The following is a 24,445-nucleotide window of genomic DNA, read 5'->3' on the forward strand; positions in this document are numbered from 1 at the left end:
CTCAATCGAACCCACAGCGGGAGGGATTAAGGCGCTGCTTGCTCACGGGGAAGCCATTTGCTGGCTTAAATCACTCCTTTCAGTCCCTCGCCTTGTAGCTCTGCAGAGAAGTAAGGGTCCGGAGAAGGGTCCCGGCTGGCGGCGGAGATGCTGTCCCAGGGCATCATTTTGGAGAGAGAAACCCCCACGTCCGCGCTCTGCAGCTAATTCGGTGTCGGCACCTGCTAGCAACCTGCCTCACACTTTACTGCGGAGCTCAGCTCTATGGGGCTGCAGGTCGGAATGTGGTTTTTTAGCTTATTTTTAGCTGCGTTTAAAAATTGTTGTGCTCTGCCTTGCTCTGGGCTGACCACCCCCCCAGACTGTCCTCGCTACAGGAGCCAGCGTGTCCCGGGGAGCAGGCGGCACGGGCCGACCTCTGGTCTGAGATTGTTTGCACTTTATTATCCGAGGTGGTTGAGCTTAATTTTTGCTTGGCTCTGGGTGACTACGTGGGTTTTTCCCCACCCCAAAAGAAATCACACCCTTTACAGAGGACTAATAAACCTTAAACCATCAGAGCGCAGCTAACCCCATGGCCCAGGAGGAGAATAGCCTAAGCATTAAAAAATATGGCTTGAAGCACACAAAACCAGCTCCTAGCAAATGCAAGATTGAGGAGAAAGAAATCCCCATCATCATCATCATCCTGGTGAAGAACCCCAACACAGGCACATGGCTGCGACACAAGAGGGAAGGGGGCAGACACGTCTACCGATTTTATTGCATTACTAACGATCTGTAATATAAATCGGGTGATTCAGATTTTTGTTGTGATTGGACTGACGGCAAGTGGTTGATGCACCTTTGAAGCACTAATTAGACCAAAACTAGAGGCAATTCTCGGATCCATCTGTAAGGCATGTTTTTTTGGGTGCGAACACACAGAACTGTGTATGTAACAATTTAAACGTTCCCATCCCCTGCAGCTGCACAGGCACAGAGCTCTCCTCTGCCCAGCCCAGCTCTTGCAGGAGATAAATCCTTGCCCAGACTAAGAATCCGGGGGATAAAAAACCATGCTTTGCTCTGTGGGTTTTGCCATCTCTGGCAAAACCATAGATTTTTTGCATCTCTGCCCCCACTACCCACACCGCCTTGCCTCTCCCCCTCTTCCGCTGCACCTTGATTGTAGAGATGAAGGGCTGCCCCCTGAAAAAGTGGCTTGATCCAGAAGGGAGCTCAGAAAGAAATTATTTGTGTGTGAAAGGGAGAAGGCAAACCCGGCCACAGGGCTGTTGTTTTGAGGGCTCCACCGCACAGACTTCACACCTCCCCAGGCCCCAGAGCAGGGCACAGGGCTTCACATATACCCTGGGCACGCATGCGCGCACACACACGCACACACTGCTTTATTATAATTTTTTTTTTCTTAGCAAAAAAATAAAAATTTATTGTCCTCTAAAAAAAAATCCATCCTGCCCTTGGAAACTGTGACACAGATTGAGTTCTTTCCAGCCCCACATGCAAATTCACTCTGCCAAGAAAAGAGTCTAAACCAGGTTTCTGACAGCCAAAACACATATTTACAGAGTACGAGAGAACGACAGCTGAAATCACAGTTCTATACATGGAATCAACAACACGTTTTACACACCACCAATCACCATTCTGCCAACTTCTACACGGACTAGGGGCGCTTCTGCCCAGTGCCCTTCCTCCTGGGGAAACGAGGGAAGGGACTGGCCAGGAATTGCCACCAGAAATACTGCAGTGTGTATTATTATTATTTTTTTAAACGTATACTGTATTTGTTTTAACATTGGAAGCTACGGAGTGGGGAAGCCCCAGAAATCTCTCCGATGCAGTCACTAGTTTGCAGGAATACTTCACCTTTAAAATACTAGGTTTTACATCAGTAACATCTGTTTTGCTGTTGGACATCACTCCAAGGATTACTATAATTCTGGAGGAAAACACTGGTAATATTCTTCCTTCTCAGATGGGGGAAAAGGAGAAAGAGAGGAGGTTCGGAGGCTGGTGGAACAGCAATGGATTACTGAGTCCGTTCAGCTTTACAGGCTTCCTCACAGGTTAAGGACTTCTCTTCATTGTCTCAGCTGCACAAGCCCTGCAAGTGGCTCAGGTTCAGCTTCAGAGATGTACGGGAAGTATAAAACCCTTTGGCAGGGATCAGCTGCAGTGACCCCCTTGCGGGGGGTGTAGCTGCTTAAGGAAAAATGTTGTGCTCCAGCTCCGAGACTTTCCCCCGGTCCCTCCTGTGCCACCGTGTCTTTGCCACAGCTGGCATGCAGCTACATCATCTAAGGCCGGAGATGATCTAAAAGTGGTCCTGTTAGCCCAAAGCAATGCCAAAATTCTTCAGCTCCTGGCTATCGTCTACAGCTCTAGCCTTGCTTTTTGAGATCTACCTACCCAGGATAGTGTTGTCTTAAGCCATTTGCTTCTATGTTGTTTTTCCATAAAATGTAAAAAGTTTCTTGACGTTTAAGATACTGCGGTTTCACAACACAATTAAGACTCCCTTCCCCCAGCTCTTAACTCAGAAGTGTCTGACCGGCACAATTAGTCACTGAGGTCAATACTCCTGAAACTCCCAAAAATTTGGGGAGGGAAGTGTCGTTATCCAATAAGGAGTCTGTGTGAAGAGGCAGGACCCAGACGTGTGACGGCTGCTCAGCAGCAGCCAGCTGGGCTGCTCATCAAGAAGCCTTGTGGACCAAAACTGTTTTGGGGCTTGACTTGGCCCAAAAAGCCCCCTTAGATCAGATGCGTTACTGCGTGTCCTGTAAAAGGGAGTTCCTGCTTCAGAAGGAAGCTTGACAGTACATTACAGGGGCTGTACTTATTAGCACCAGGTTTATTTCAAAAAGACTCTTTTTACACCATACAGAAGCTGACCACAGACCCTTAAGCCTTAAATGCAGTGCTGTGATTACAGTTCACCTTCCTGCCTGGGGCAGGCAGTGACAGCTGCTGGAGCGGGTCAGAAACGCTGCCCTTTCCCCCTGCTCTCACTTCACTCAGTTATGAAATTGTCATATAAGTGGCCCCCCCAAACATTCACAAAATACGCAAAGATTAAGTTCTCTTTTCCGTCTGATGCTTAAGAAAATAGTTCACATTTCAGACTATTCTTTTTTTTTCTCTCTCTCTTTTTTTTTTTTTTTTTTTTTAATAAAGCAGCAAATTCATAGAAACCTAAATTTAGGAAGTGTTTCTTAAAGAACCAGAGGAAAGTGAGAAACAGTCTATGTGCTTGTGCAAAGAGAGTGCTGAGATACACCGGGGTGGGGGCAAGGGAAGGGGCTAGTGCTAATTCCTTCAGGCTGTTCTGCCATGAGTGCAGTGTGGCGATAGAAAGTTAGAATTTAAGGGCCACAAATGAGCGAAGTTTTGAATTCTTTGGTCCTTCAGTATAAGTTTTAAACCAGAGAAACTGTTTTATGCAGAAGGGAAAAAAACATGCTTTCTCTGGCTTGGAATTTTCCTTGTACCCCCCTGCCTAAGCAATGTGCCCCCAGAGGAACTGGGGGCAAATATCTCTTCCCCCTAGATCCAATAGCCCTGCATCACACCGTGACTGGAAATCCCACTGAGACAGCCAGAGCTGCTACCAGTGGATGAGTTTCACTCAAAGAGAAGGGACGAGGTGAAGAGCCCCGGTGGGAATCAAGAGGCAGTCACGCAGCCAGGTGCCAGACCGTTCTGAAATCAGAGGGTTGGCCAAAGGCAGCGTCACCCTGAACAGTCCCACAGGGAGGCAGGAGAGCAGATAAACCACCACGCTAATAAAAAGTAAGTGTTACAAACCAATAGCCAAAACAGGCTGATCAACTCTGGTTCTTATAAATATTAAAGACCTGATTCAAGAGTTTATTTCCTATGATTTAAGGTAGTTACAAAAACTTTTTAGTAAATTTTTATCTTAATTGGGCTTTTTCCTCCTCCCCTCACTTTTTTCTTTTTATTTTTTATTATTTTCCTAAAAAAGAAATGTTCATGTATTTTAATAAAAGGTCTTTCCTTAAGATCAGACCAAGGCAGATGCGCTGCCCCATGGCACAGACATTCAAAGGCTATAACCAAACAACATAGCCACAATAGTCACTCAACAGTGTCTCTCCATTAAAAAAAATATTAAAAAAACTGATGCTAGTTACAATAAAATACACATGGAAAAAAAAAAAAGCATTTTTTACCAAAAAACCCAAAAACAAGTTAATGGGAAAAACATAAAAAAGAACTACACAGAGCTGCACTTAAGAGATCATCTGGGAATGCATATTAACCCCTTCCATGTAAAGGAAAGGTGGAATTATGGAAGCAAACCTAATTATGTCTTTGCATTAAATATGAAGCTTTCTGAGCGGCTCCGGTAAAAATTCAGTTTTCCTACAACAGTGGGCTGCTGGAGGTTCCAGTGCTTTTCCAGGTCAGGGAGGGGTAGCACAGGCACCATTCCCATGCAAAATAAAAATGTTTAGACAACCGAGTGGCGTTTTGGTTGAGATCCCAGCAGGTTACTGCAATCCACCTGATGTAAAAATCCAATTAACACACTGGTAAAGAAAGTCACAGGAAAGCTCAGCTACTGGACAGGTCTAAGCTGGTGGCATTTCTTTGTCATGCTGGTCTTTCTCTGTCACCACAGGCATACATGATCTCTAGCATGACAGCTTCTGGACCCAGTAGTCCACAAACCATCCTTGAGTTGCTGACACAGGCAACATCGACTCTGCTCAACAAAAGTGTCCTCAGACTACCTGGAACTGTTTCATGCATTTCAGCAATGACTATGAATCAGGTCCTTGTGGCTAAAGCAAAATTAATCTGGTCTGCAACAGTAAAAAGCCTCTAGACAGCCACCAGACAAAGGGGCGCCTGGAGAAAAATAACCTCTGCAGCTATATTTCTTTCATAAAGGGCTTTAGCCGACACAAGGGCAATGCTTCTAAGGCTGCTCAGACCTGGAACACGTTAGCTGTATCAGCAGTGAACACTAGTCACTGAATTTTGGGGCTTGGCTTGCTCTAGGTCCAATACCTTTTTTTTTTTTTTCCCTCTTTTCTTCTTTTCATAGAAATATACAAAGAGTGTAAAAAAAATTTAAAAAGCGAACTTTGCTGATTAAATGACAGACAAAGTTCCTGCACATTCAGAGATCGGCAACGTGAGGCCCACCAGGCAGGCACCCAGCAGAGCTTCCATCAGGGAGGACGGCTTTAACCAAGCTGGGTCAGTGAAAGAGCAGGGAGACCGAAGACATGAACAAGTCATTTCAATCTACCTCGATCCTCCCTGTGATCTCAACTCTTCCTCTGGAAAGCACATGGAAGCCCCTCTTGCCCACTCTAAATCCTTCTGGAAATAGTCAAAAATTTGTTATCACCTAAATAGAAAAGAGGAGAAACACAGACTCTTTGCAAATGGCCCTTTGATCTGTATTAAAAACAGCTCTCAAAGTTCCTCAAGAGTTAGAATTAGTGGGGCACAGGTGAGGGGCAGTTTAGATACGGGATGTAAAATATTAAAAAGTGCTCTGCAACTAATTTTTGTTTTATGTGTGTATGTGCATGTGTGTGCATATATATACATACACAAACATGCAGATACACACACACATATATACATATATATATACACATACATATATATGTATGTATGTATAAAGTTAAAAAGTTCTATACGATATGATTAGAACAAGTGTCCTTGGAAGGTCACGACTGGAGAGAGTGGGGCCTGTTGGGATGGCAGATGGGGCACTCGCCCTCCTCGGCGCACGTTTCACACAGCACTGCGTGTTGGCACGGTAACACCACCCGGTTCTCCTCCTGACACTTAAGGCATTTCACTGACTGCATCTGAAATACCGCCTGCAAAAGAGGGGGACAGGGCAGAACATGAGCGTCAAAGTCACAAAGCAAAGGAGCTGCCATCCTGCACTAGGCAGTTCGGGGAACAGCAAGGAGGCAGCAGGGGAAGGACTTGCAGCCGTCTGCCCATTCATCTTCTGAAGCAAAAGCAAAGCAGCACAGCATGATGTCTTTTAGGACCTTTAGGATCGAGAAAGCAGCTTTGATTGACTTAAACTCTGAACTTTAGGCAAAAAGAAGACGTAGGTATTTTCCTGTAAGCTGGCTAAAACTCACTTTGGCTACATCCACATGGAATTGCTTCGATAGGCTTCTGATTCCTGGCCGTGTTAAGAAAGGGAAAAAAGGTACGACCTGTAGAAGCAGAGAGAGCAAAGCCTTGCCCTGCAAATCCCTGGCACTCACCTTATCGACTTTCTCCAGGTTTGCCCGCAGCTGTTTCTGAAGGGTGTAAAGCGAAGAGAGCGAGAGTGATTCCAGATCAGAGAAGGAGCGCAGAAACTGAGGGTCCTGGCCTGTGTGGATCCTCTCCAGCTCCTCCTGCAGTTTCTTCACTTGCAGCTCCAAGGCTTCCCTCTGCTCCCGGGCCAGTTCACATTCCATGTTAGCTGTGTTGGCGCGATCATTTGCTTCCTCTGCCTCCTTTTTCCAAGCATCACAAGCCTACAAGTTCCAAGAAAGAGGGTAAAAGAAGCAGTCTGAAAACTTTGTCAGCCTTCAAGAGAGAATTCCAGGCAAAAATATCCATTTGCACGCACTCCTCACCAGGAGCACGTTCTGTCCAACCCGCCCTCTTCCCAAATTCTGAAACATCCTTGAACTTTGCTTCAAAGTGCTGCTCATTCCAGATACCCCATCTGGTTGGGCTGTAGTTCTACATATTTGGCTCCCACCGTTACGGGGATGAACTTTGCATACCAGCAAATCGTCATGGATCTAAATCAACTGGCAGGTCTAAGAGACTGTTAAGCACTTCAGTGCATCTGTTATGACACCTGGCCTTGCACTTCCAGCATCTGAGCACATCAGGCACAGCAATTCAGTCCCTCTTTCCAAGAGAGAGGAAAGAAAAAGAATGCTTAAGAGAGTCTGTTTGTAAAACCGACAGCTCTTCCCATCACCTCAAAGTCTGGAAAGCTCCTTTGAAAGGCTGACACGCTCCTACTCCTTTACACTCCCTAATCCCTCTTCCCAGGAGTTGCCCAAGTACCTGTTTGGCTTGTTTCCAAGACTCTTCCCACTGCTTTATTGTGCCGTTGGCTTCATCCAGTTCCTGTCGTAGCCGTGCCAGCTCCGCAGCACCTGGACCTGACAGAAATGCAGGTGAGGTACTGGGCGAAAAACTCCCCGAAGCAAAGTGTTCCCATATGCTGCTGTTCATCCCATTTAAACCTGTTTCACAGGGAAATAGAGAGGGTTATGTCACAAGTGCTGGCAATTTCCCCATTTCCTCCCTACCCCTGTGAAATCCAGGATTCAAAAATGCGTACGTAGGAAAGAGAAGATCATCTTAAGAATTAATTTCACCCCCAGGACCCAGGAGTCCATCATAGAGGGACTTTCTAGGGGAAGTTTCACACCATTAAGCTTCATCTTTAATGATACAGGGAGGACCCAAGAAACTGAGTGGAGGCAACCTTCAAACCAGGCTGTTTTTAGAAGCATTGATTTTACAGCAGAGCTGCCTACCAGCTTGAATCCCCCTTCTCACAGGAGAACCTCGGAATGATTTCTGCCTTCCCACTTTTCCGTGTGGCACTGCCATCAGTGTCGGTGAACAGACTGGTCCACACAGCCAACCCAGGTGGTGTTTCCTCTCATGCTACACCCTAAGAAAACTGCTTTTGTCTCCTCAGCCTAGTATTAGAGGAGTCTCACTTCCCAAACAGCGAGACTAAAATGTGTCAACACTGTTACTGTTTGCATATGCAAGAAACAGAACTAACTGGAACCCCCTGTTTACGAACAAGTGCAGGCAGCAGTATATACACATCAGCTTCATCCCCAGCAGAGTTCTAGCACAGAACTAGTGATTGGCACCAGAGAAGACTAACTAACCACTTTCCTGTTTTAGCTTGTTCAAATAATTTCTCTTTTCAGGAAGAAATTCAAGGCTTAGGAGACAAAGCAGTAGAAAACCAGTTGTAAACAAAACTGGCTATTTTTCACAGACTCCAAGGTTCATACTCATTTAATAACAAAAATATTTTTTACTTAAAATAAACATCTACACTTTGCACTCAGGGGAGAACTAGTAGGAAAAGCTAATATTGAGACAGGGCCACTGAGTGATGTGGACTCTTACACACACAGACACGCACCGGTCTGATGCAGGAGTTGTTTTCATTTAGCAGTGCCCACCACTGGCTGTGGACATTCCTAAACCTAGTTGCATCTGATAATTCTGATCTTACAGCAGCCAAACTGACTGTGTCTGCAAGCAAGCCCTGGAGCCAACGGCCTCTCACTGAGGGTTAACCCAGCACCACTTCCTTCCCACATAGTACCAGCCAAGACAGAAACAGTTACAAAAAAATACAGCTGAAAAATAGTAAATTGTCTTCACTAAGGGCTTAGGCGCATTAACAGATCATTCAGGAGAGCAGCAAGGGATCTTTGCTGGCTCAAGCCACTTACCATAGATCCATTTCAGCTGCTCTGCAGTTGCTCAGCCATCAGCAAGAAGTTATAATGGAATCCCAACTCACATTTTGTTTTTAAAACTCCCGTTTTCTTGAATGGGGATCTAGCACTAAGCAGGATGCTGGCAAACCACAAATTCTGCCATAATGCTGACCAAGCTTATTTTAGTCCCTCTTTCTACCTGCTGTTCTCATTTCACATTTGAAGTAGCAGCCCCTTTGCTCCGGAATGCTTTCTCTGCATATTTTGCATCTAGCACAGTGGGAACTAGCCCAGGACTAGATATTTTTAACTCAATTGCAATACAAGTAATAACTACACACACTAACTTATGTGCATGCATTCAGCAAGTCACACGGAATAGATAAATTCCAGAGTCCCAGCTGCTAGCTTACTATATAAATATCTTAGCAAAACCTCAGCAAAAATGGTTTAATCATGTTACAGGAAAATATCTAACTTTTTTTCTTCAAAATATTTAAATGCATTTGTGAATTTCCTGCATTTCTTTGGCTTTTTATTTGTATAACTATATAGTCAAGACAAATGTAACTGCTTAACTTGTTTCTTCTGAAATTAAAAGCAGGCTGTATCAGCAAGTTTTCCTTTTCTTACTGAACGTGGCATAAACAGCCAGCCTCAACACTAACTAATAGCAGAGATGCCTTCTGATGTCTCTTTTCTTATTACAGTAATTGTAAAAGCTGTTAAAGCCAAACAAATAACAATTGCAAGGCATGAAAGCATGGGTTTGGCCTATGCAAACAAGGGATGCAGTCACACAGATAAGTGCATGCAGAAATAGATTACAAAAGCACGTCATCATTTTATTAGGTTAAACTGAATATTAAAGATTAAGGCGTATCTCAAATTTGAAGCAGCATTTACATCTAGTATCAACAGAGTAACAGTAAATATTAGTCCTCTAACAGAAATGAGCAGAGCCAGTGCCACTGCAGCCTTGAGCTCAAACAGTTTTATTTCTCAAGGCAACCCTGCGTCTTGATAATAAAAGAGATTTGGCTCCTCAGTTCCCAGTTCTGCCTGATACAGCTGAAGCTCCAAAACAGACTGCCTTCCCTTCACAGCCCTTCACGCAGAAATCAGACCCTCAGGGGTGGGGTGGGGGGGAAAGGAGCAAAGGGGGCAAAGCTAGATCATCGTAACTTTTTGCGAAGTCCATACTGCAAAACTGCGTGCACAGTGCCAAAGAGGAGACAAAAAAGTACAACGACCTATGCCTGCTCCAGAGCTCCCAGAAGCCAATCCGACCTACAAGCAGTCCCAAGGGCAAACTGCAGTCCTCACCGTAACTAAGCAAAGCTGAGGACCCAACTCCGAGTTTTACGTAAAGTGAAGTCTCCACACAGTATTGTCGGCAGGAAAAGGCAGAGCTCTTTTCCCTGAAGGGCATCATCAGAGCAAGTCACTTAACCTATCTGTCCCTTTTTCTCAGCCTAGAAACACGCGAAGTAGAGGGAGTTGCTCCCTTGTTCACAAGGTATTAGCTGATTTTGGTAAAGCAGCTTCTAGTACTGTTGCTGTTCTCATGGGAAGAAGAGACACAAATGGCAGCAGTGAAATAATACATTAAAATTAAAGCTAACTTAAAAGAAAATACTTACATGGCACAGACAGGCATGTACATGGGACACACACACTGTGCATTTACCTAATGATCCATGAGAAGCTGATGTCCCCAGGAAAGTGTTTTCTGATTGGCTTAAGTGTCCCTGGGGCTGATGAAGGAAATGCGATGAGAGGCTGACCGGTGGAGAAGGAGAGGCAGAGTGAAAGGAGGCAGAGCTTCCAAGGGACCCGGGGATATTTACAGGAGCAGAACTTTGCAGCAAACTCCCACCTGGACAAAGAACACACAGAGAGGATGGCTATGTATGACCATGAAGTATGGGCACAGCACAGGAGTTCAGGGCAGAAGGCATTAGGTTCCCTTCTCCTCCCTAAGCCCCTCGGGATTCCCTCTGCTTCTCACGTTTCATCCCCCTCTCAGCCTTTAAGAGGAGCACTGAAGCTGCCATCCCAGAACCACGTAGATTAAGACCCTCCTCCAGAGTTCAATGGACTACTTTTCCATTGGTCAAAGCAACAAAAGGTTTTCTGAGCAGAGTTCAGTCCCTATCAGTCTAGAGAAGATGAATTTGGTATCTGGTGCAATACTTGGTAATGAAAAATTCCCTTCTACAACGCGCACCTCTGCCTGTAATACTACCAACCAACCTGCAGTGAGAAGACTACCATGCTGGGTCAGGTTGTGATCTTAACCACTACAAATCAGTAACCAGCTTTAGTAATTTTAGACATGTTTGAGTGTCTGGACCTATCAACAATAAAAAAATCCCAAATAAACAAAAGCCTAACTTCCAAAGACACCTCCCTTATGCAAGAGGTCATTCTGCCTGCCACAGATGATATATCGAGAGAGATCTCAGCCCTGCTCCCCACTCCCTCCTGATCTCCCTTCTTAGAAGACCACCAGGTAACACCCAGACCTGACACGAACAGAGGGAAAAGCAGTGTGGATCATCTCTAAGCCACTGCAGAGATGCAGCCACTGCACGTATCAGCAGACACGTACAGTAAACTCTCCGACCAGGCTCTTATCTTTGGCAGGGAAGTGGAAGTGATATTCTTTAGGGTCCCTTCCACAGGTCCCTTCCTACCTCAGTACAGCTCCTGGCAGCATAGTTCCCTTGGAAACCCTCAGACAACCAAAGTTAGCTCCCATTCAAAAACCTGTCTTACACAGCAAGGGTAGCCAGAAACTACAACCACTTCCAAAAAGTTAGGAGACATTTCATTTTTCCCTAGACACTCATTAGAGACAGGTAGAAGAGGCCTTAGCCTACCTCCACGTATTCAAATGAGACAGACATTACAGGAATCAAATCAGCAGACCATGATGACACTCTGTGACAGATGGATAGCATTACCAGGTCAGTGAGTTTCCCGTTACTGCTAGGGAGAGTTTTCTGCTTAAGATGCAAATCATTATACTTTGGCCTGTTTTTAAAGGTATTCGATGCCTTCTAGAGTTTACTTACACACTTAAAAAAAAAAAAAAAAAATCAAGCAAGTCCCATTCAGTCTCAAGAAACGTCCCCAAGACACCTGGGCCCAATGGCAAGAACTCAGCTCTGCTAGTCAATAAGGGCAAGCTTTCACTTCAAAGATGCTCAGCTGTTGCCAGAGTTGGTTATAATTGCTGGTTTAACCAATGTTATTTTGGGACTGGTTTTAGAGCTTTGTTGGGCTGGCTCCACTGAGGTGACTGGGCAACACTGCTTGGCAGAAGATAAAGAAAGCTCTGTTGCTTTCATGTACCTATCATGATGCCACTCGTGTGGGGCACTGTGCTGCTGTCAAATGTCTTCTCCAGGGCAGCCACTCCGAATTCATTCAGGTCCAGGTCATCCAAGGCAGACTCTGCCAGACACAGAGGTACCAATTATGTTATAAAGGACCAACAACTTCAAGAGATAGGATGGCCCAAAGAGCCTACATGCAGAGGAGCCTTTGCTCTCTATTTGTCAGTCTGCACGGCCCTACGCTCTGCCCTGTGCAACGCTGTTCTTAAATGGTTTGGCAGAAGTGTCACGGGCAGCTTTTCAGTTCAGGTTCTTTGGCCTGATCTGATTTCCTTTTGTCTCAAAGTATTCCCAAATGCTATATGAAAACAAAAATCTGATGAAATAACAGCAGTTCCCGTAAGTCTTCCCCAAACTGCTCTTTCAAGTCTGTCCATAATAGGCAGGAACACTGGCTTATGACATGTCTGGGTCTGGCTTGTGCTTTGTCCCTACTTTGCTGAAGAGCCACTCAGAAAAGAAATACCAGTAGAAGGGAACACTTGAAAAACATCTCTGAGGTTCAAAGATAGGGTAAAATAAAGAAAACTTATGAATGCCTGCAAACGTTGTATCTATTTGAACATGCCTCATCACTAATCATGATCGATATAATTCCATCCCACACATGCCTACTCATTTCTATTATTATTTTTAACAAATTAGTGAGATCACCTCAGAAACGTTAGATTTAATGAAAAAGAAAAAAAAAAAAAAAAAAGGAAAAAAGGAAAACGGGTGACAAAAAACCTGTACCTAAGAGAAGCGACTCCATTATCTGGACTCTCCTGTTTTCCTTTTTCTTACAGGTGCTGTCCTACACTCTGTGAAGGGTAAGCCCCTACAATCTACCTGGTGGTAGCCGTTGTTATAAAATTGTCATTTAGAATGTAAGGGGTTGTAACTGTGGAAAATGCCCCTGTGATTTCCTGCCTACTCCAAGACCTCTTTGTCACTCTGACAAACCTAACACTAAGGCCCTTTACACCATCTGACATTCTGAGTAAGTAGCTCAGAGGCCTTCTGTTGGTCCTGTGGGTGAATTTCATCCATAATGACCTGCAGAAAACATCAGATGTGTCACAGTCACAGAAAAAGCTTACAGCCTCAGGAATCTGCCAACACTGACAGAGACGAAAAAGTGATGCTCACTGGAACACCCATGCTACTCCAGTTCTCATACCTGGCGATCCACGTCTGAGGAAGCCCTGTGAGTATGCATGAGTAAAAAAGGCAAAGTTACCTATGACAGACTCAACGGTGTCACTGGTTGGGTAGAAAGGAAGGGCATTGGCATTCATGCCTGGTATGCTGCTGGTGCCGGCAGGGCTTGGTGGCGTTGCAGCCAGACTGGAGGTGATACTAGAGGAGATGCTGGATGTCAGTGGGCTCCCCACTGGGAGAATACCCAGTATGTCCTGAAACAAGAGTTTTAAAAGGGAAAGAGGTAGGAAATAAAACATCTTTATAGAAGAATCCCTTCAGAAACATGCAGGAATGAGCCAAAGATCAGCAGCAAACCTGTTCCTGCCTGCTTCCAACCTGACAGATGGCTGGTGCTACTACTGGGCTGGGGGTGGGGGAGAGATTAACAGCTTTTCTTTAATTTCTGCCGACTGTTCTCCATTCCGTCTGTTGTCCCCCCGGCCAGTATTACAGACATTTCTCAGGCTTCCCCATAATTAACTCCTGTGACCCACAGGTTGCATGCAATCACAGGCATGAGTCGCACAATCACTCACTCAGACTTAGTTCAGCACACAACTCAGAACCTGATATTAAATTCTCTTTGCTGAATCCTTGAACTTAGATGACTCCAGAGATCCATTTCAGCTCAATTTTCTGTAATTTGGAGACTCTCTCCAGCACAGTCCAGGCCTATGAATCTATCCTGAATTCACACAGGTCTAGCTGCTCACAAATAACACCTCCAGCAAATCATCCCATCTTCATAAAGTAATCCCTCAAGCCGAGCGTCCCTAATGGTGTCTGGACTGTCATTTACTCCCTGCAGAGTTGTCTGGACTCACAGATTTCTCGTGTCCTTGTCTGCGGTGGTGTGAGCACTGAGCTAGGTTCAGAGCCCTGCTGGCAGTACCGTACCTGTTTGGGCTGTAACAAAGGTTGCTCCTGGCTCCTGTGTTCCAGCGAGTGAGACTTCATTTTTGCTTGCTGCAGTAAAGAAACAAAACAAAAAGATAAGCAGAGGGATTAGCAGCAAAATTAAAAATGGCTGACTGTTGGCTTTGGAGAGGCCATAGGAAACAGAGTCCTCTGCTCTCTTACAGCCTGCTCAGGGCACTAGAGAATTTGGAGAGCGGGAAAGCATAGCAAACTGAAAACACTCCAAGTGATTTGCTTTCTGTACACCAAGACATCACCCCTAGAGTTATGCAAAGACTTATCACAATTACATTTGACTTCAATGCTGCTCTAAGTCCTCTGCTAGCACAAAGCACATCTTAAGAACCAAGACCAAAAGTGAATTAATTTGCCTTGCTATAAATAACCCATCAGCTCTACTAGTATCTAAAAAAGGCCAGAAATGGTGGGAGGCATACTGTCATTTTAAAATTATGTAAACATTTTTCAGCTTTGGGAAAACAAAGAATGTAGATTATGTTTTCCCTCAAACTTCTCCAGCTCCCAGCTAGGACTGCAAAGTAAAATACAGTGATTAACTAACAGATTTTGAAAGCAACATCATCAAAACTGATTTTTTAAAAAGTCCTTCCCCATCTGTTAACATGGAGAACGCAAAGCTATAAAACGTGAGGTCAAGGCTGTCTGGAACCGCAAAACTGCCTGAACGACAACATACATTTAGAATTCCGCTACCCAGCCTAAAAATTCAGCTTAAGGACCTTCCAGTGCTATATACCCCTAACAGATATCAACCTTCTTGCCTCACAACATCAGTTAATTCTGAGCTACAATAACCAGAGCTGGGAAGGAAGTGGCCTCATGAGCTTGTCAGTGTGTAACTGTCTGTTCTGCAGGCCTGGCTCTGCTCCTGCCACGCTGCTACACGCATAAGGCACAGGGAGATCAATCACACCCTCTGGGTACAGAGAGGGAGCAAAAGAAGGGCTGAGAATCAGGGCTGCTTGTTTACTCGTTCTCCAACCCCCCCAGTCTGAATCAGAGACTTATTCCAGGCATAAAGTCCGCTTGATTGTTTTTATCACAAATGCAGGCAGTCACCATCTCTGCAGGGGAGAGTCAGGCATGATGTGCAACAGCAGCGCACGAGACGCCACACTGACCTGAAGTGATACGCCTTGACTTCTTGGCTTAAACAGTCTTACGAAAAAGATAAATGATTGCTGGAGAGGGATGACATAACCAGACAGGCGAAAGAACAGCAGAAGAATTCATCCCTTGGTTTTACTTAATTAAATCATTTTCTCTGCTCAGCTGTATGCCTATGGGCAGATGGGGAGGTCAAAACCTGGCACACAGGCAGTTGAGATATGGACACAAAGATCCTTCTGCAGTGGGTACCACTCTCTTGTGCTTCCCTGAAAAACGTGCAGTGAGTTTACATACAGAAAAAACTACCACTGAACTTATCACGGGCTTGTTTTCCTTTGTGTGCAATAGATGTGTTACATTGGTGCATCTGTGTGCGTCTGATAACATGCCTGCTCGATTATCCAACATATCCCTACCCTGTTTGACACTCATCTGAACACAAAATGTGCTATCAACAGACGTCAGCAGCTACAGTGAAGCCGCATACACAACCATGCCCCCCCTCCCCGAGAGGCTTCCTGCCAATGTAGCTAGCTGGCTCTGCTGCAGTTAAGTCTTACTGGAAGGTTGTTTTTTTCCCTTTAAGGAGGAGAAAAAGCGCACACATTTCCAAGCTAGTCCCAGTTCCCACTACCTTGAATTTACGTAACATGTGAGTGAAAAGTAGAGCAAACCAATCGTCGCCACTAAGCCAGTCTCGTTTAGCTCTGGATCACGTTAAAAAGGGGAGTACGTCAAGACAAATTCAAGGGGCAGGCTGAAATTCTCCAGCTCCCTCTGTTAAGTCAGGGAAGAAAACAGGGGACATAAATTACAAGTGAAACTGAACGTTTTCTGACCAGCATGGAACAAACCCACTGTACTGTGTGTCAGGACTTCGGAACACCTCCTGCTCATGGCACTCAAGTTATTCCATTGCAGCCAGCATTTTTCCAGCTTGCTAAATCTTCTGGGACTCAGGAAAAGTATTTTTAGCTTTAACTGCTGGCTCAGCCTTACCACAAACTATGTGGAACTTATTAACACAGAAGGTGCATTTTTCATTCTAATAAGATAGAAACTATTTGTACTGATTCTACAGAGGAGAAATGACAAGCTCATTGCAGAGCTGAGCCAGAGTCTCTCTTTAAGTTTTCAAATATGAGTGAATAAAGTTAAATGCCTAATTATTGATCTAATTTACAGAGTATATGAGAATCTCTGGTGCCCACCGCAGCCAAAGGAAATGACAGAGGATTGTAAAAAGTCAGTAATTATAGATTAAAAGCAAATTAAATCAGGACACTTATGAGACACCTAATTTTGTCTTTAGAAGCCTAGTATAAGGCAACTGTGATTACTTCCATCTATATCTTAATAGCTATTTATTCCAGTCATTTAACACAGGTTTTTGCTTAATTAAAGCCACATAAGTGGGAAGCTACCTGAATACAGTATCTTTGTAGCACAGCCTGGACTTCAGACACAAATGCTCATCATCTGGTCCTCCTTTTAAAAGTCTTATTCATGCTCCATCCCCTTTCTCCTTGGCTTAGGCTTGCTGCCCATTTTCTCCAAAGCAGGGCCTCCCTGGCACCCTGCCTCTGCTGGCAGGAAACAGGGGTTCTCTCAGTCCTTCGGCTTTGGGTTCACTCCTCCTTTGCAGCAGAGGCAATAGAGAACGAGCACATGTTTCTTCTTTTGTTTCTAAACAACTGCTACAAGCTGCTGTGCCCACAAGAAGTGCCAGGATCACAGCATGGTCTGCTCTTTACCCCCAAAGACGTGTTGCATCAATTTGCAATTTCCTAAGCCACATCCACGTTAAGCAAGACAATGGAAGCATTTACAAGAAAGTGTACATGCATATAGCTTAATCTGTATTTGTCACTAGATCATTTTAATTAGACTAAACAGCATTCAAGGCTGGTCCTACTGCAAAGTTTGGTCATATTTTCCCCGAAGTTGTAAAAATAAATAAAACAAACCCCACAGAGTCTGCTTCTAAATCCAGCTACTTCATGCACAATCTTGTCTGGATGGGATATTTCCACTGTTTTCTCACAGCAGTGCAATACTAACGCAGCAGTAGAAGCTTATTAAGACTAGCTTCTTTAATATTACAGATTACTTTAAATGTAGCCAAGCTGAAACCAGCACTTCTTGTCATCTCTGTTTTCAGGCAACACAGACCAGGCATTTTTATTCTTTTATTCATTTTTTTTTAAAAGTATGTGAGAAATACTTTTTCAGGCATCTCTTTCATAAAAGTAGCTATTCCTTCCCCTAAAGCAGGATGTTGTTCTATTACAATTATAAATCCACTGAGGAATAAAAACTGAGACTCAAGCTCTGCATTGGACTCAGCTGACTTAGAAGGAATAGTGCAAAGAAACTATTAATTGTCACGTCAAGAAAAGAAATTCACAATAACAAGTTGACTGTGGAAAAGCTCATGTGTGGCAGAAGAGATGGAAGAGCCTGTTCTAGGCTTAGGAAGCAGTCTGAATAAGGCACGACACCAAGACGACGACTGAGGAAGCAGCAAGGCAAGACTGGGATATCCAGAAGGGATAAGAGGGAATGTCATTAGAGATGTGGGTTGGGTAAGATTGCAGAGGGTTCTTCAAATGAGAATGAAGAATTTAAATTTATACAGAAGCCACAGGAGAGAGCCAAGGATCAGAATGATACAGCCAGAGAAGCAAGAGACAACTAACATGACATTTTTAATACACCGGAGAAATATATGGCGAAAACAGAAGACAAACCAAGTCACGAAGATCAAGGTAAGAGTTCGGAGTGAGAACAGAGAAGGAAGGATGAGTTTCCATGACACAATACAGCAAAAGAAACAGCAACTCTTGGCAAGGACCTAAATAAGGGAAAAGAAAGAGCAAGAAGTGATATGTGGGAAGCTACCCAGGGTCAACACAGGACAGAAGTTGTGAGGGGTTAGGAAAACAAGCAGCAGCTCGACTTCTACAAACTGAGTGTGTGATGGCAGCTAGGCAGACAAGAACAGATGTAAGATGGAAGAGACTGGAAGGGAGGCTGAAAGCAACAGCAGATATCTTAGAACTGCGAGTGAGAACAGTGCTTTCTCAGTTTTGTTCCCTGGGGAAAAAAAAAAACCACCAAAACACATACATTCAAGCTAGACTGGGCAATTTCTTATTCTTCCTCATCCCCCCAACTCTTCCAGCCAATATTCCCTACTAACCTGGCATTTGAAACTCTTCAAATACTCGGCCCCCACCTGATCTTCTCGCTCAAACCCCGGTGCTTTCTTGTAGCTGCCGGCTGCTGTTACTGAGTCTGGAGGAAAACCAATGGTCTCCAAGCTGTGCGGCTTTCCAATGGCACCAGGAGGAGACCCACATATATTAGATGGGCTTCCGAGACTGCTGTTCCTACAAAGAATCTAATAGAAGGAACAAGTGTCAGGAAAGTGCAGCCAGCATCAATGACTCGAAGAAAAGAGACATCCCATGGAAGAGCTCATTCACTTCACTGTTTGCGCATTGCTTATAGTGACAGTCAACACAAGCATATGGGCTTCCACGAAACAGTAATTAAAAACCAGGAAAAAGCTCCAGTAGCTACTGGATTTATACAGTCCCACAATTATGGTATTGTCATTACTTTGTACTGGAGTGCAGTCTTATAAAATCCAACCTACAGTTCTAGTGACATTTATTCTTTTGGAGGCCTCGGACATGACTAATCAAGTTTCCAAACCTGACCAAAACCTCTTTGCTTGCCTTAGGCTACAGTGGATCCTGTCTGCACTCTGAGTAGTAGCGTGAAACCTGGAAAGGTGCTATGGCAGTCAGAACAACTAAGCATATCTGACTTAGGTGTAATACTGTATCTTTTGCTTTCCAGTTGGAAATCTGAAAGTTTTAATGCAGGCAAAAGCCTAAGATCAACAGCTGCATTAAAAAACCTAAGAATTTCCAACAGTTCCATTCTTTAGACTAATACCAGGGATCACAATCACATGCAACAAGGCTAGTTTTGCACTGTAGATGAAGCCACAGACAGCAGCAAGGGAGATCAAGATGGGTTTTAGAGAAAGCGCCTACCTGGATTAATGCAGATATCCCATTTCTCTGGGACAAGAAATTATCTGCCTGCACTGGCAAGTGTGGCTGTGCTTTAGATATCATTTAGACAGCTACTGCTACCACAGATTCAAATGTGGCACAGTCTGGGCTGGCATTAGAAAGAAGGAGCATCCTACAATGTTTTGATTTTATTTTTACACAGACATTCTGCTGTCCACGCTTCCCTACAGTCGCAAAGATACTACTCACTGTGGTGGAGGTGGGGCTAGTTGGCAGAGTTCCTGATTTATTCCACACCTACAGTACAAATACAAAACAGAACAGGCCACGTGAGGCTGGCTGCTAGAGGGACCTTTTTCTCTGATTAATTCATCATGTAAAATGATCACCAGCAAAGCCATATTTGTTTGCAAGCTACATGCAGATGCCCTGTGGAGTGATGAAGTCACAGAAAGACATGTGTTGCCGTTTGGCATATATCCAAGGATTAGGAAAGATTGTTTAAAAGACTAAGAGCTGGAGATAGAAAAGACCTAAATGGTCTATTAAGTGGAAGATATCTTCAATTTCACTGCAGTTTTCAGAGAATTTAGATGATACATAAGACGAAGGGGTATTGGTTTTTATTCCTTTCCACAGTGTTATTTAGTGAGAGAAAATATTTTGTCCAGACTTGTCAAGATCTGTTTGGAATTCTAGCTGCAATCAAATTCAGGAGAGCTATGAACTGTTAGGTTGGCTTTGGCATTAATAAAATCAAACTATCGGCTTTTCTTTTCAAGGAAGGGGAATAAGATAAAACAGAGGTCCTACGTGAGCTCACCTCATTCTGACCAGTTTCAAATGAGTTAAACTCATGTCATTTTACCTTCTCAAAACCTCAACCAACCGTTTGAAAAGGTTACACACCTTATCAACAGTAGTGCAAACAGGAAAGACTTAATGAACAACAAAAAAAGAAATCTCAGCAAAAACGAAGTGGTCTAGCATTCCATGGGCGGCTTACCTGTCTGCATGTATCTGTTCAGCATTTAAAGAACTCCCTTCTTGTACGTACAACTAAAGGTTGGGGCATTACTTAAACATATGCCAGAGTTTAGCTATCTCCAGAAGTAGGAGAGGGAGGGAATCAAGGATATCCTATAATGCAACACAATATCCAAAGGCTAAGGCTCTGAGATTACATATGTAAACAAACTCAACTGTAGTTATGTACTTTAGACGTTATTGGCTCACAGCCTTTAATTAGAGTACTTGGAAGCTAAGCCCAATATGTACCTCCAGACAGGAAGGAGTTGGACTTCATGTGCGGATGTATTCCACTTTCCTGAAAGTACATCAACAAACTCTGCACAGAAAGGAAGGCTTAGAAATTTTATAGGTGAGAGGACAATACTAAAAGCCACTGAATTGTATATTCCAAACAAACAGATCCCTATAAAAAGCGCAGAACTGAGATCTAAAAAGAAAAATGCCATATCCCTTTGGGCTTTTGGATACTTCAGATTTCTCTTCCTGGGAGGAGAAGTACAGTGACTCAGAGAAACCCAGATATATAAGTTATGAACAAGGCTTCCCACAGTGCTACATACATTGCTAAGGTCTGGGGCATGTGGACTGGAAGGGCTGACCGGAACAGAATCACCAGCTGCCGATGGCATATACATCACAGGGCCTGTCTGTGTCGGGCTAGACACAGCTGAGGATTGCTGTAAATCTTCACTCAGCGCAGGCTCTGGAAGAAATAAAGTACACGTAACGTTACTCAAAGCTGTACAACTGCAGTGGAGTACAAGATGTTTAGGAACAAGAATATCTAGATAATTTTGAAAGAAGAAATATTCCACAAGCACCTACTATAAGTATAGAAGCAAGGAGAAACCTTATCTGGCAAATGGCTACTACTTATCTAATATTCCTTATGTTATTACTGTTATCACTTGTACACTGTGTTGTTCCTTAGCCCATTAATGCTGCTCCAAAATTATCTTCTCTGCATGAACTGTGTGTTATTCATTCAGCTGTCTTGAATTAAGCAGAGCTTCCTTCATTGCTAGGCACAAAGTTGATGGGTGCATTATAAGTAGCTGAGGGAGATAAGTTTCCATTTGTGCTCCAGTACAAACCATTACCAAAAAGAAGTAATGTACATAGAAAGGCATATACAAAAATAAAGCGTCATCGGCTTAGAAGGTAAAGTAAGAGATGCTGTAGACTTGTATTTACATCTAACACAACTCAGCATCTTTACAAAGACTATATAACTGACATGTACATGCTTGTATAGTAGTATCTTTAAAGTGCTGGTTGCAACACATTTCTTGCTAATAATCAGCAAAACTCATGCTAAGAGCAGATCTAATAAATGCACTCCTGTTATTTTAATTGAATTAGGCCCTCAGTGTTCACCTTGCTAAGAAAGGACTAAAAGATACAACTGTGTAAGACAGCACAAGCAATAACCAGGTTGGAATGACCTAAGTGCCACAGAATGGCTACTGTACCACTTCAAAGCGGTATAGCATCAAGTGCAGTAATCTTGTTAGGAATAAGGCATATCCTAAACAAAAATACTATGTTATACACACATGGGAGTTTGCTAAACACCGTTTCTTTATCAAGGCTTCATTCTCTCTTAAGCTTGCTGGATCATACTGTGCAGTTGCATTACTGTGTTTTGGGCCATTATAGCCCACAGCTCTAGCTATAATTACTGCCTGTCGACAAGGCTGCCTATAAAAGGAACTGCATAACCTGTAGGGAATTTACTCTCACCATTCCTTGACAAAGGCAGCAATTACTAATTCCACCATTTACAAAGGATAATCAAATAACAAAGATTTGCTCAAGGCCATGTAGTGAGTCAGTATCAGAGCCAATCTATTGACTTCTGAGTAACCTGCTCTAATTGCTGCAAATTCAACAGTGAAACTGGAGTGCAGAAATTGAGCAGGAGCCACAGGAACAGGAGCTAACTGTTTATCTGTGAATGTTAGTACCCACCTGAATACTGAGCTCCCACAACCAAAACAGCATCGCTACTTTACAGATGATGAAAGAGAGGATTGAAATAATGCCTTATAAATCAGGGAGCTATGGAGAAAAGAGGATTTGAGGAAAAGCGGACAAAAAAGCTGCCTATTTTCCTTCTCCAACCTGACTTAAAGACTTAAACTCTAAGCAAAACTTCATAAATAGTAAAACAGCATTTAATTTTTAAAGCAGATCAATACATTATCTATAATTAGCAATCTTATCTTCAGCTTTTTAAAATAAAACGCTTTGCAACTTAGCTAGGTACAGTTCATCCACGTACAGATGAAAAGCAGTTTTCTCCTCCTAAACTGATGTACAGAGAACTAAGCAAGTGAGAGGGAACAGAGGGAAATACTTCAAGAGACAGCGCAGTGAGAGCTGAGTCCTACAGACTACTTAACTGCCTTCAGCTCTGCCAACACCTCCCACACTAGCACAGTTTTACCGGAATTATCCAAGTTAATACTTTGTTTTTGAAAATCCTTCACAGAAGCTCTAGTTTAGCGGCCCAGTATTTTAAACTATCTATTTTGGCCAGAAGCTCTCCATAGTTTAAATATCCACAAAAGACAAGAGAAGCAGCCCACGTACGTTCTACATGTGCAAAGGCACAGAAGGGTCCTCGGGGACAGCTGCCAGACTGCTGCATATCATTGCATTTGGTGGATTTGTAGATCTAAGGATGGGAAAAAAAAACAAAAAAAACCCAGACATGAACAGGAAAAAACAGTGACCAGCAGCCCAGGTACAAAAGTACTATGAAGAGACTCAACCGCAAGATAGGAACACAGATCAAAGGCACAAAGGCTAGCAGAATTCAGAGTGACCATTTCAGTGCTTTGCTTCAGAGGATGGAAAACCCACTAGTAGTTAAAACAACCAAAATATGCCCATCACAGCTAGTGCTCACCCAAAGATCAACCCGTCACACATCAGCTCACCCAAAGGTCACCATCTGCCATAGTCCCTCAGTCCCCCTGGAAGCTTCATGGATATTACAAATGATAAAAAGTAGGAAACAGTCGACAGATGCCAGCACAGAAAGTTACAGTCACGTGTTTGCAATGAAAATAACAAACCATCGACAAAGATTGTAGGAAATGGATTATTCCCCTTCCCTCCAGTTTGACAGGTGGTGACAATGGTTACTGTGCCCATACAGGCACATCAAAGCTTTTCAACACTGTAACATGAAGCAGACTAGGACAAGGTCTTAATTACACTTTCTGTAAGGATGTTGGAATGCTCTGGGCATGCTCACAACTAAGAGTTTGGTGTTTTTTAGCATTAATTCATGGCTATCTACGGTTTAGTGCGATCATCGTTAACCAAGAATTCTTCCTCAAGGAAACAGATGCTGTATGTTCACCTGCAAACCCACATCATGCTTTCAAAAGGCCCCCCATAAATGAGACCGCTTTTACATTTGAGTTTTCCCCTACTTTTCTTACCTCCTCCTATATGGTCTACCTAACAAGAGGGCACACCTGTAAAGCAGCTGAATTTCAGCTTGCTTCCACATGCAGTTTCTCTGTGTCCCAGGACCACACCACAAGCAGCCCACACACTCTCCCAGCTGGCACGCTAATCTACTTCATGAGACTGGAATGCTTTTGCTTTTCTAGTGAGCTACCAAATAGAGTGAGGAGGTTACCGTACCTCTGGATGGAATTGTTGTTCTGTGCGAGTGTGGCAATATTGGCATGAGTCTCCATTTTCACACTTACTGGGATCTCCCCACTCGTCTCCATGTTTCACACTGGGACATGGCGAAGATCTGTGTAAATAAGGCAGCAGGAGAATGCATCAAGACTCAAAAACGTGCTTTGAGCTTTGTTGCCTTTCAGCAGACTGCGAAAGGCGACTCTTCCCCTCTACTCTGCTCTCACGAGACCCCACCTGGACTACTGTGTTCAGCTCTGGGGGCCCCAACATAAGGACATGGACCTGTTGGAGCAAGTCCAGAGGCAGCCACAAAAATGACCAGAGGGCCAGAGCAGCTCTCCTAAGACAACAGGCAGAAAGACTGGGTATGTTCATCCTTGAGAAGAGAAGGTTCCAGGGAGACCTTACAGCAGCCTTCCAGTACTTAAAGGGGCCGACAACAAAGCTGGAGAGGGGCTTTTTGCAAGGGTGTGTAGCAACAGGACAAGGGGGGATGGCTTTCAACTGAAAGAGGGTAGACTTAGTTTAGATATTAGGAATAAATTCTTCACTATGA

At 43.8% G+C, this 24,445-nt stretch overlaps 1 protein-coding gene across 13 annotated transcripts in view; it reads right to left on the reverse strand.

Annotated features, from left to right (window-relative positions):
- Positions 1–3,155: 3,155 nt before the first annotated feature.
- The window catches only part of UNK (unk zinc finger), a 47,868-nt gene continuing 26,578 nt past the window's right edge, over positions 3,156–24,445 (reverse strand). For 5 of the 13 annotated variants that reach the window (XM_027795645.2, XM_027795644.2, XM_027795643.2 and 2 more), the window contains 12 exons: positions 23,884–24,001; positions 22,816–22,900; positions 20,781–20,923; positions 19,438–19,485; positions 18,342–18,542; positions 13,988–14,056; positions 13,128–13,302; positions 11,862–11,963; positions 10,192–10,380; positions 7,087–7,268; positions 6,282–6,539; positions 3,156–5,876 (listed from right to left, as the gene is read on the reverse strand). In XM_027795645.2, coding sequence (XP_027651446.2) covers positions 5,721–5,876; positions 6,282–6,539; positions 7,087–7,268; positions 10,192–10,380; positions 11,862–11,963; positions 13,128–13,302; positions 13,988–14,056; positions 18,342–18,542; positions 19,438–19,485; positions 20,781–20,923; positions 22,816–22,900; positions 23,884–24,001 — 1,726 coding nt within the window. In that variant the 3' untranslated portion in view covers positions 3,156–5,720. The remainder of the gene's footprint in view (positions 5,877–6,281; positions 6,540–7,086; positions 7,269–10,191; positions 10,381–11,861; positions 11,964–13,127; positions 13,303–13,987; positions 14,057–18,341; positions 18,543–19,437; positions 19,486–20,780; positions 20,924–22,815; positions 22,901–23,883; positions 24,002–24,445) is intronic. The other 8 variants (XM_027795648.2, XM_055798046.1, XM_027795647.2 and 5 more) reach the window with 7 other exon arrangements.

The sequence above is a fragment of the Falco peregrinus genome, chromosome 2, assembly GCF_023634155.1.
Source record: "Falco peregrinus isolate bFalPer1 chromosome 2, bFalPer1.pri, whole genome shotgun sequence".
Lineage (NCBI taxonomy): Eukaryota > Metazoa > Chordata > Aves > Falconiformes > Falconidae > Falco > Falco peregrinus.